At 35.9% G+C, this 13558-nt stretch overlaps 1 protein-coding gene across 1 annotated transcript; it reads right to left on the reverse strand.

Moving 5' to 3' along the window:
• Nucleotides 1-1868: 1868 nt before the first annotated feature.
• On the reverse strand, nt 1869-9612 carry LOC117432039 (ras-related and estrogen-regulated growth inhibitor-like protein). Its single transcript, XM_034053439.3, has 5 exons — nt 9457-9612; nt 8007-8063; nt 7137-7210; nt 6451-6599; nt 1869-5072 (listed from the first exon to the last, which is right to left on the reverse strand). Exons 1-5 carry the CDS (start codon nt 9506-9508, stop codon nt 4787-4789), a joined length of 618 nt encoding a protein of 205 aa, XP_033909330.1. The 5' UTR covers nt 9509-9612; the 3' UTR covers nt 1869-4786.
• Nucleotides 9613-13558: the final 3946 nt, after the last annotated feature.

Consider the following 13558-nt stretch of genomic DNA (forward strand, 5'->3'; position numbering starts at 1 on the left):
GTTAAAGAACTATTAAAAAACACGGCACAGATGGACACAAAAAAAAATTACATATTTGCACAAGTATTTTAAAATACAAATGACTAAATAAATAACAGCTTAAATGAGCTGACACAGAGGAAAGAAAATCAGATAGTATATGATTATTATAATACAGAAAACAAACTATTTCTTAAATAAATAAAAGCACATGTGACGTTAATGTAAATATGCAATGCATTTTTTAATAAAAAAAATAAAATTATGTTTGAGAACAGCAATTATTTTAGTTTTTTATTTGGATTTCTTGCAGATTCAGATGCTACTTTATTAATACAATTAGAGATTCAAGCATTGGTGCAGATCTGGCAAATATTACTCAGTTCGTAATTGTGCATTTATGAAATAAACTACAAGCGATGTAGTAGCTGTAGTGGTTAATGTCTGACATAAAGAAATGGGAATGGTTTCAGAGAATAGTTCCCCTCAGCTAATGGAACGTGTGGTCTAAAACACTGACTAGTCAGACAACATAAGGTATAGATAAAGAGGAAAAAACAGGATCAGAACCAGAAAGATGAGAAACACATGTTCATAAAGAGAAAGGTTCAAACATTCACCGTCATTTAGAACTTTTATTGTTGCAGAAAAGCCAAATTTAGACTTTGTTTTTTTTTCACATTGTGTTGAAAGCAATGAATACATAAAGGAATTTTTGGATCCAAACAAAACCCTCTAAATTGGCAGTTGTTTGCTCGATAAGGTTTTGTACAAATTACATTTTATTTATAAGAAAAAAACACACAACTGTACTGTTTTGATTCTGGATTCCCCTAGGGTTCAGTTCATGCTACTTTATCAGCCTTATCATAGCTATTACTAAGATACCATTCCTTGATTAGAAAACATGCCTTACCTAAAAACTAGAATTGAATTGTATTCACATATAGCTTCAGTTAACATAACTCTGGCAAACTGAAAAGTTTCAACATACACAAGTCACCCCATGTCTGTAAGCATGAAGAGCAATGGTTGCCTTGTTTCTATAGGTAATGTAGTTTCTTTCACATTCTACCTGTCATTATATAAATTAAGGCGATTGATACTGGTTGCAATGCCTACTTCATAAGCAAAGCAAATCTGAACTTTAGTCACCTGAGATTCAGACTTCTTCAAATGAGGATTCATTCAGAGTACAGATACTTGTGTGCCTCATGATCAAGGTGAGAGCAGGTCTTTGTATGAGTGCAGTTTCTACATTTTTATAACTAATTTAACTATTTGTCTTTGTCAAAATGCTTCACTTTAGCTGCAGTCCATGTTGGCCGCCCTACAGACAGAGAAAGCCAGGTTATTACCCTAAGCCTGTTCTATTAGTTGGATGATGATCTCCAGATGAAGCTGTTGCCATCATGTGAATAATGAAATGTTGTGCATGGGAGGTTATTTTGCTGAAGCTAATAGGTAGTCTGAACAGTGGGGGATCTTAATATTGCAAATGCCTCAACTATTAAATCTGTTCTAATGTGCTGTAGTCCTTTATGATCTTTAGTGATATAATGAAGGGGAGGGGGTCAATAGTTCACCGCTGGGGGGGCCCTCCATCCACATTAATATAGCGATACATAGTATTTAGATCATTAAAACAGACTCCAAATATGTTTTTGAAGGGACATATTTAGACACTGTACAAAAGCTTTTTTTATGTGTTGTATGAAATAAAATGTTTCCTTGGCCGTGGACCTGCTGTATGTGGCAATAACAATTAAACATAGATGATTCCATCTGGGTACAATTACAATCATTTTTGGAAGTAACATTCTGTTCCATATTCATGAGTCGTAGTTGGGCTTATTTGCCAAAGAAACACAATAATTCCTAGAGGCATTCCCAACAAATGAAAAACACTTGGTATAAAAAGGCTTTAATACAGATTTAACAACACTTTGGTTGGTTACAAGAAACAAACAATTGTAATATCAATTATATAATGTTGATATAACAATATTAGCGAAAAGCGATATTTTTCAGTCAAATGTTGTGAATACTAATTAACAGAATATCTTAAATATACTATACCTGGGCTATTCCTTTAGCTTTTTTATTTGGATTATAAACATAACATAGTGGTCTATTTACAGTTTACCGAGAGAAAATGTTGTAGTGTGTGTCTACTGTATACATCCATGTTGCTACATTGGACCTGGGAAGGGGATTAGATAAGTGTTCCATTGAGCATGTAATTAGGATAGATCTAGGTTTAGAAACAACAGGTATAACATGTATTGTAGTCCTATTCCATCTGAATATGTTAGTATGTCAACCTGCTTGTATATCTATCCTATTAGGCCGAAACAGGTACCACAATGATGCAGGCTGAAAACTGAACTAAGATTCTGTAGCCATGTCCATCTGAGATGATTTTGATGGACAGCCACTGTAGCAACCAAATCAGCCAACAGGATTGTATAATGTGGACATCTTTAGCAGCACTGTCTGCCAGCATTTTATTGCTGGCCACCATGCCGGTCATGTATACCAGTGCCCAACTTGTATACAGTTGGCAGATTCTGGCACCCAACAATTTCACAAACAGTTGCCAATCTGATAAACAAAAAAAAAGGGGCAATGTCACATGGTGGGTGACCATGGAACATTCAGATAGAATAAATGTTTAGCTTAAAACATGAATCAGGGAAGGAAAGCAAACATTTAAAAGGTAAACAAATCTTTAATTTTAAAAATGTTTAAGCTAACGATAACGGCGCTGATTACTGATTTCTAATCACAGCCCTGATTGTTGACTTTGTACTTCCTGACACAGCCAACTAACAGCCGGTAATGCTTTCCAATCAGGGCTCTATTGTTTGAGTAACCTAATATGGAACACTCAATCCCGCTGAGTGGCATGTGAATAGAAAACGTATGTACAAAAGGCTTATTTGTGGTTATCTTCTAGTATTAAGCATTAAGATATTGGATTGCAGATCTTTGACTCAAGGGAACATCTTTTTGTTTTGCAAAGGAATTAGGGAGTGTTTACCATTACATCAGCATATTTATGAGTGACCTCCTCCTAATCCAGATATACAGGTATAGTCAAAAGTTTACATACACCAATGGAAAACAAATAATTATAAGAAAAATCTTTTGTAGCAAAAGTTTTGCTTTTGTGGATGAGGAAAAGTTACAAGAAATAGATGTCTACAATTATTTATTTCTGGAATTGTTTTGCAAAACTTAAAAAATGCTAATTCCAAAGTATTCATACCCTGACAAGGAAAATGAAATGAACAGCTAGTTGAGGCACCTTTAGCAATAATAATATTTTTTTTTGCATTCATGTCCTTTGATATGCTATGATAGTTTTGTCTACAAGGTGCTAGAAATTTCAATATGATAATGCAGAACCTAATTCTAGAAAAGTCTAGAAAATGCTGGATTGTAGTGAACATTCTTAGAGAGTATAAAGGGTAAGGCATAGGGTGATTGTTGTCATTACCAATAAGTCATTATGGGAAAACATAAAGAGCTATCTGAAGAAAATTATTTATTGTCATAAAGCTGGAGAAGGATACAAGAAGATTTCCAAGCATTTGAGTATCCCAATTTCAACTATTGTTTCTATTATCAAGAAGTACAATACTCATGGTACTGTCACAGTCTGAAAGAAAGAAGGTTCTTTCACCAAGAACAAGTAGAAGAATTGTGAGGAAGGTTAATAACAATCCGAGATTGACTGCCAAAGATAGTCAAAGTGAATTGGCTGCAAGTGGGACTGGGGTTTCCATTTCAACCATAGGTCGAGTATTGCATGGTGAAGGTCTCAATGGTCGCAGGCCAAGGAAAAAGCCACTCTTAGGAAAACGTCACAAGGACAATCACTTAAAGTTTGCAAAACGACATTTGAGTGATGGATATGAGTTCTGGTCAAAGGTTTTGTGGAGTAATGAAACAAAAATCAAGCGTTTGGTCACACTGATAGTCATTACATTTGGAGAAAGTCTGGTGAGGCGTACAAAAAAAGAACACCATACCTACTATCAAGCATGGAGGTGGTAATATCCTTCTATGGAGCTGTTTTTCCTCTAATGGCACAGAACATTTAGTTAAATACATGGTAAAATGGATTCCATAGCATACCAAAAGATATTTGCCAATCCAATGAAACCCTCTGCTACAAAACTTGGTTTAAAGCGCAACTGGACGTTCCAACACAACAACGATCCAAAGCACACATCAAAATCTACTTCAGAATGGTTAAAGAAGAATAAAATCAAGGTTCTGGAATGGCCCAGTCAAAGTCCTGATTGAGAATATTTGGTATGAGTTGAAGAAGGCGGTGCACAAGAGAAGTCCTCGGAATTTGAATGAAGTGGAACAATTGTGTGTTCAAGAATTGTCAAAAATCACTAACGAATCATGCCAAAAGCTAATTGACAAATATCCTAATCGTTTAAAAGAGGTTATTATTGCTAAAGGTGCCTCAACTAGCTGTTCATTTCATTTTCCTTGTCAGGGTATGAATACTTTGGAATTAGCATTTTTGGAGTTTTGCAAAACAATTCCAGAAATAAATAATTGTAGACATCTATTTCTTGTATCTTTTGTTCTTCATCCACAAACGCAAAACTTTTGCTACAAAAGATTTATCCTATAATTATTTGTTTTCGAGAAATTTCCAGAAATTATAATTTTCCATTGGGGTAAGTAAAGTTTTGACTACAACTGTATCTGTTTTCCACAGCCCCTGTAAGAACGCAAGCAGAGGTTGAATTTTTCTAGTGAACTTTGCGGTAGCCATTTTTCATACTGACTTTCTTCTCTTGCCAAAGACATTGTTTATGAGCTTGGCCATGGACTTGGACCCGCTGTACCTCCGGCGGTCCGCTCTGTATTTCAGATGGTCCATCACGTTCCGGATCAGCTTGATGAACATGGTCAGGATTTCCTGATAGTGTTCTGCTGCAGACACTTCTTGGAAGTGGCATTTGTTTTCCAGGGCAAGCGAGTGAGCTTCTTCTTCGCAGACCTGCCGGGCGTGACACAAGTCCTGTTTGTTTCCAACCAGGCAGATGGGGACTTCCACTTCACTGCGTTGTATAAAAACAGGCAAAGAACACACATTAAAATGAAGTAAGCATTATTATGTAAGATAAAGTGTGCACACACGTTCTAAACTGAGGCAGATCTTAATACCATCTCCCAAAAATATTTCAACCTGATGTTTTGCAGACCTCTTTTATCTGTATTTTTTTTGTGTGTGTGTTTAGGGATATTAATAATGTTCAATAAATCCCCCCTGTGGGAAAAACGCCAGAAAGATTAATATAGAGTTTGTTGATTAGACTATTAAAATAGACCCCACTGTCTTTTATGATATATTATCTTGTGAGCACTTTAGATGCACAAAAAGACAGCAAAGCCCAGTATTTCAGCACAGCAAAGCGCTCAAGAAGAGGTCTTATACATTAGGAGTGTGCTGATACTCATACTAGTACTCGTAATCGCCTCTTAAAGAAGTATTTATCTGCAGATACTAAATAAATCCATGCATTAATGTGTTGACTCCAACACAAGCAAAGCTGCCCTTTCCTCACCTTTACAATTGAGTACCAATCAATGGCAATTAACTTCAGCACTGAATGTTTTAAAAGCCGTTTGGAAACGTATTTCCCTCTCATACGGCGAGAACTGACAATGGTTTATATGAGCATCAACACACCCCTATCATACATGCGACTGTATGTGCAAAATAGGAACAGGACAAAGATATTTTTCAATATTTAAGTCATTGAATTTATGTAATTTTACCGGTGTCTGTGCATGACCCTTATTGCAAAATAAAATATAAAACAATCTTTGAAAATCAGGGGTGAATCGGACGAGAGAGATTTCAGGGTTTATAATAATAATCACGAGAACCCATTACTACTGATAGACTGACAGGATCACACCTGAAAGCTCAAATTAACAACAGTCTAAACTGAATCTATATATTGTTCATTCCAAAACAATGCCAGACATTTGTAGGATTTGTATCTTTTTCAGGGTTTAAATTGATTCGCTGATTACATTTTGAAATATGCTCATTAATATTGGCTAGAGAATGGGATACAAGCAGTGAGAAGAGGTGTTGCACAAGACTCAATTAAGTGGAAGAATCCATTTAAGCATTTAATTAACTTAGTGCCCAGAGGAACTAAATCCTACAAATCAGTTTATTAGACTTTTAAGGCAACAGCTCCAGTGCAGACAGCTGCCTTATTAATTAATTTCCTTTTATACAAAAACATATTTCTTCTTTATTAATGGTGTTTTTTCAGTCGGAAGCAATTTTAACTAAAGTATGTAGCCCAGATTTAAATTGATAGTTTCCAATTACAGTCTTAGGGATGCCATCCATAGATGTATTAAAGCTCAATTTGTCATTTACACCCTGCTAATAACTTGACTAATGATGCAGCTTACCCTTTGCAGTTTTCAATGCGTGCTTCTTTGATCTGGCGCACAATGTTTTTGGCATTGAGAAAAGATGCACGGTCACTGATGTTATAAACCACAATAAAACCATCTGCCCATTCCACAGGTTCTTCCAATATGCATCGACTTTCAGTGCTCTGGTAAAGAATAACACACATTTCCATTGCAGGGTGTCAAGCTACAGAGATGTGTTATGCACTAGTTGAACTGCAAAGATATTCGTTTTAGGAGAGAATGCTTTTTTAATACTTTATTACTATGCTGTTACACGGTAAATTATTTTCATATCTGTGGTGTTGAAATTACATTTTCTGCGTACCCCTTATCTAACTGCTCTGAGAAGTCATAAAGCTAAATGAAATCACAAAATGTGCTGATTTTTAAACATGAAACATAACCATAAATAAGACATTAAAAACAAAAAATGTCTAGTTTTTAATTCTAATACCTTTGAGTTTGTAGTTTGGATGGTTAAAATGAAAAGCTTATTTCTTGTTTTAGACGCAGTCCATTCTTTGTGGATAAGGCCAATGGTTTACCTTAAGGCCTACTAGGGCCCACTGAACTGTTGCTTAAAGTTTTGGGAATAGGGCACCTAGTTAACAGCAACACAACCTACTTTTTCATTTTATTTAAATAATTAGCATTAATATTCTATCTTTGTTTGTACACACCTGGGAGCATGGATCAAATATTTCCAGATTCAACTGTCTTCCATCAATCGATAGCCTTTTATGATATAAGGAATCTGCAATGGTTCAAACACATTTGATACTGTCATGAAAAACAGAAGGACTGCATTATTGCTGGCTTCCTACTTCTTTAAACGAATGGGTATTTCCATGGTTATTATCATTATCTGAAAAGTGATTGAGATTCATATTTTGCAATGTACATAGTATCCAGTACAGTACAGTGAAAGTGTATGGCTCATAGTCCCCTCATATAGACTCCTTTGTACTCATACTGTAGATAAATCCCCACGTTATGGTTTAATCCTGTGTCTGCCCTCAATAGAAGCTAAACCAATCAATCACCAGTGTTGGAGAGTGTGGCGGAGCGTCTTTATAAAGGAAGCATGTCAAGGACAGTTGTTTTATATAATTATAAAACAATTACTATTAGAACTGAAAAGCAGATTGTATTAATGGAACACTTGTAACAGAACACACGCTTTTGAATTTATAAAGGTTTGATTCTGCCGACAGGAGTGTTAATCCCACTGAACATGTTTCTGAGGTGCAGTGCCTGCCATTCTGCACTGACAAGCACTGACTTAAATAATAGCAGACAAACGAAGGGCCTTTATCAACAGAGAAGAAAGAAGCAAAAGCATAGTTTATGTATTTTAATCCTTTGGCAAGGCTGCTTAACATGAATAATAATAATAATAATAATAATAATAATAATAATAATAATAATAATAATAATAATAATAATAATACAGTGGTTTGTTTTTATAATTCTTATAAATTATTAATATGTTTCATTTTTAATTCATTCATTTTGTTGTCGTTATTATTAAGTGGCGTACAAATACTCACTTGAATTTGAGGCATACTCTCCAATAAATCTTTTTGTTAGGAACCTTACCAGGACAGCTAGAAAGGTGAAACATAGTTTAGTGTTAGAGTATTCAGATTCAGTTTCTGGTACATAGAAGTTGATAATAAGTTACAAGATTCCTTTTGCAGATAAACTGAAGTTGTGTTGACAGTTGTGCTGAGGAAGTTTAAAATTAATGCGTTGAGGTGGCATTGAATGAGATGACTGAGAGGTAATTATGAACCTATGACATTTCTTTCAGCAAAATATGCAACCTACAGTACATTTCAGATTTTTATGGTTATTTATTTAATCATTGGAAGTTAGTAACACAGAAGCTAACATACATATAAGAAAATACTACTGCAGTCATATAATGATGACTATTTGTCCACAGATTGTAAAATTTGTATAAGAGAAAATAAAACATTATTACACCATATAAGCTGTTGTACTTTGTATTTACCACAGTGTGCCATGTTTTTACCAAGCTTCACCATGCTTCTCTGTTCTTCTCCATGTTTGTTCTATACTATAAATAAATCCACAGCTCCCAAACATTGTGTATATACCATAATAATCAATGCAATATCATTAAAAAGGTGGGATAATGTTAGTGTAGTTTACTATATAGATGTCAAAAAGGAAATATTGTATTTACTGGTTCCAATTACCATTCCATTGTTATCTGCACCCCAGAGCTTGGACCTACATTTTTGACATTTCTAAATGTGCGCTAAACTGTATGTGAAAAAAAAAAAAGTTTACATAAATGATATGATGCCAGCCCCCTTCAGACTTACGCATCACCTCATAAAATGCAATTTATAGTACATTCGGTGAAAGGATGTTTTTTATATGTTAGATCCTGGAGGCATTTGTAGATTTCCATGGTGATCACACAAAATATGCCAAGACAAACGGGATACCCTGCAGTTTTATTTACTAGTCTACTCAAAGCTAGTTGTGTGTAGGAGGGTATTTCTTTTTTTCTAAGTATCTTAAAAAAGGTGCTTTCCTAATAATGACTTCAGCTTGCAGTACCAACATTTGAATGAGTGACTTTTATTGCATTCTGTTGTATACAGTAATTTCCAAGATTTCTGGTTTGTTCTGAGCAGTTTCTTACTATAGTAGTTTCCTGTCACAGTATCATGTTATCATTTATCTTCATTTCCAATTGTTTTACTTTATATATGTAATTGGCTTCCCCTGAGAGGAAAAACAGACATGGAGCCTCCAGGCTAATGTATCTGTCTAAAAATCCTTCAGAAAGCCTATTGTAGTGTTACAGAGTATTATTCTTCCATGTGTACAGTATTTGTATGCCTGGTAAGAGACAAAGTAAAAAAAAGTCTATGTAAGCCATTTTATAATGCACTATTGTTTATAATAATTTAAAACAAATGTATATATATACAGTACCCAGTAACCACAAATAAAACATACCTGATTTTCCAACTCCCTCACTTCCAAGGAGCGCAAGTTTGATATCATTCATGATGGCAGTGACAGAGATTCCAGCAATCCAAGTGTTAGAAGCCAATTTTCTCTACTCAGCCACTCACAAGCTGTTGATCATTGCCCGACTGGAAGAAGTGTTCGGCATTATGCTGCTTAGAAAAGCTCTTAAGTTTCTAGACTAGAGATCTCCAAATAAAAAAAAAAAGTCCTGTCTGCTCCCCTCCCACTAAACAAATCAAGCTGTGGAGAGTTAGGTTAGTTTCAGGTCACACAGAGCCTGAAATAGCTGTATAGATTTGTTGTGCATGCTTTTTGTGTTTTGGCCAAATTTTGCTATATCTAGTGTTGCAGTTATTCCATTAATGTTTTCTTCATGTGCCGTGGTGAGCCTAGCTGAAATTGTTCTCCTTCTGATAAGTCTTCTGCTCATGTTGAAATGACCTAGGCTACACTTTCTAAACTTGCTTATTTGTTAAGAATGGATATTTCTCTTCTTCTTACTCTGGCTCATTCAGGAAAAAATAATTAGAAATGTGTTATGTCGAGATCACAAGATAAATTATCTCAGAACCTCGACATAACACTTTTTTATTTGTATTGTTTTCCATGTCCTTAATGATCCACTAATGTGAATTACGGTAATGTAAGAATTATTGAAAATAATTATTATGATTCTAGTTTAAGTCATAAGATTTTTCTGAACAGCTACTGTATGTATAACCACACAAACAGGTTTATGTGTATGGAGTAAACTGATGTGCAAGATAAGCACATGTGCTTGTACTGTATGTGAGACTATTTTAGAAAACAGTACAGTATAAGAGAAAGAAAAAAATGAAAACCTACTACTACATTAAACATTTTGGAAAAAAGAAAGATCCTCATAAAACAGGATCCTTTCAGTTTACTATTTAACATTTAAACCTTGACAGCCTTAATCCCATTAGTACTAGTAGTATGTGTATTTGAAGATTGTATAATCCAGTGTTTGAAGTTAACTTGTAATAAACTGGTACTGTTTTAGAATTACATTTGCTTGGAAGCGACATTCAGCATTTTGTTTGGCATCACTTTTCGAGGTACCCCTGCCCATAAATCCGCTTGCAGATAAGTTGAGAGGCTGGCTTTGGGGGAGCCATGGGCAGGGGGGCAGGATATGTTAGACAAAGCCAAAAAAGCAGGAGGAGGCTGGGGAGGAGGAGGCAAACTCCGGCGCACAGTGTGGACTGAGGTAAAATATCAATTCTTTCCTTGCCGATCACTGGACATATTGTTTATCGAGGGTCGATTGCCAGAACCTTCACTTTGCTTAATTTATGCATGCAGTAACGGAAAGTACTTTGCAGAGCTGAAGGGACCATAAAGTCAGAATGATCTGCTTTCTATAGCCAGTGTAAACAGCATTTTGAAGGTGTTCCAGAATAGGCAGATATATGATCACATTTAGCATATTCTACTCAGCAGTTTATCATTTTGTTTAAAAACACGCCAATTTGTTATTGTTTATACCTTGTGAGAATGCATGGCAACAACAAGTGCTTATTGACAAACTGGCTGTTGACCATGCAGATGAGAAACCCCATGCCAAATATGACAGAGGGATAGGTAATTAAGAGCCAGTTAACCCCCTGTCACAATATAAAAGACCTGCAGCTTTGGCTGAAGGAAGTTAGTGTGTTCAGAGGTGGAACGAGGGTCGGGAGGTAAAGCAAAGTAAAGCTTAAAGTAAATATAAACAATTGCTATACGTGCTGGTTATACACCAACCAACACGATACTTGTTTGGTTTTGGTTCCGTGTTATGTTCTGTCGGTTTCTTTTGGCCATTGAGACATTTTGTTTTGTTCTGTTGTGTTTGAACCTTTTATTTTTGTTTAATAAATAGTGAGCGCCGTAGCGTCTTTTGTTTACCCCGCAGTTGCCATGTGTGTGGAATTACTTCCTGTTGTGACATCACCCCTACAGCCAGCCTGGTCACAATCTATTTTTCAACAGCGACTCCTCTGGTTTACACAACGTTTAATGCACCAATGATGTCTACATCCCAGTTTTATGGATGGTTCACTGTTAAGTCAGTCTTTGATTGTTGTGCCGTATGTCATTACATTTTTGTTGACGGGATACTCATTGATTTTTATCACAAACAAAAGAACAAGCTGTACCAAGCATTAAAATATGCTTTCAAGACAGCACTTCTTGTTTCCAGAATTACCCTTTTTTATTTTTTTATTTAGTCATCGCCAATGTTTTCCGGTTCACCGCTGCAACCCCCTGGCGACTCTGGAAACGGAGGCTGGAATACGCGTCCTCTGAATGGTGTTTCTGCCAATCCGTCATTTTTTCGCACTGCGGATCCAACAGGGGTAGCTGGTGCGCTGTGAACTGTGGATTCCCCTGCTGTTGTATTTATTATGTTTGATAGGTGATTCTGTATTCTTGAATATAATGTTTGTATTTCTCTCTGGGATCATACCTATAGAATATCCATTGTCTTGTTGGTCATATACCTTTGTCTCCCACTAACTCCCCTGGCTATGCACAGAAATACTCTATTTCATACCCACAGAGCCCCTCCTCAGAATATCAAATGGAATTCACTGGCTCCCATCCAGCAATAGCATGTGTCCCAGTCCACTATACTTGGCATTGACTTACCATTTTACTGTATATGTAAGCAAACAGCAGTGTTTGTGTTACATGCGACCTCTCCTATATTCATTGTGCACCATGCCATACATGGTCCTTTCGACCATACCATTTACACCACCCCACGTTAAAGTATATACTGAGAACATCATCAAAAACACTGAATCCAAGAAATTGTCAGCGTCAGAGATTCTGTCGCCAAAAAACTTTACTGCACTGCTATGCTATGCAAGCTAGCTTTCTTCTATTATAGGTGTGCCTGGTTTGAATCCCAGTGACTGAGCTAAATAAGAGACATTTAGATGTCTTTCAGTTAAATGCAGTGTTTACTAATCATCTATAGGGCCACTCTTTGTTTGTAGTGCTTGTCATTGACTTCCCTTTTAAACGCTCTGCTGCGTCCGTCTGGTTACATGCATGTTAATGATACAGTAATATGCAGTGAATCTGAGAATGCTTGGTGTTTTAACAGCCTTCAGTACTGTATATATGGCTGGTATTTTTCACAATGTTCATGTCACAGGTAATAAGACGTGAACATTGTGAAACATACCATCAACATGACTTGCAAAGCCACTGGCAAAACTAAGTTTCTTCATTTTATTTTAATACTGACAGCACTTAAATGTTAAGATCCTTTATTTTTTTACTCCACTAGAGCCTAAAATACAGCTCTTCAAAGAAGATATATTGAAGCAATTGGCAATGTCAAAATTACAACAGAGACAAAAGCCTACCATGAGAGCTGGCTGCCCTTTGTGTACATCACATCTGAGTCCAAAACACTGGCCTCAAAGGGAGATAATCTTCAAACAGAGCCTGACAATGTCTTCTTTATTTTGAGAGTACTGCAGAACTTTATTTCTGCTAAAGACAGGTCTGGATTTAGTATTTACCAGGAAATTGAGTACAGAAATGTGGTTTCTTATGTCTATGGAGAGAAATATGTTTTGAAAGAAAATGATGGGGGGGGGGGGGGGGGGGACACCACACCACACATAGAAATAGTGCTATTTATACACAAAGCATAATAAGGAGAGTTGACAGTTTAAGTTTTAAAATGGTCCAGCCAGTGACAGTGTATTTCAATGTATCCAATTCCCTCGTTATAGCTTGTGCTACAATATGGTTTTAGAGTTTTTAAAAGATTTAACAGTTTTTATATACAATTTATAATAGTTGACAACGTAATTTCAGGTTAGTTTACCAAGGTTAAGTTATAACAACAGGATCCCTGCAGTAGATACTGAATGATGTGCTAGCGTGACAAGCCTCTGTAGGCTGAACACCCTCTCCTAATTTCCAGCATCTTTTACATACTTATGTTAATAAGGGCCATTATTCATCTTCTAGAAACCTTAATTAAGGGCAAAATTCAATTCACTTTAACTGAAAAAATATTTTAGGAAAATGTATATGCACCTGTTTAAAACTATCTGTT

Source organism: Acipenser ruthenus, chromosome 27 (assembly GCF_902713425.1).
Source record: "Acipenser ruthenus chromosome 27, fAciRut3.2 maternal haplotype, whole genome shotgun sequence".
Lineage (NCBI taxonomy): Eukaryota > Metazoa > Chordata > Actinopteri > Acipenseriformes > Acipenseridae > Acipenser > Acipenser ruthenus.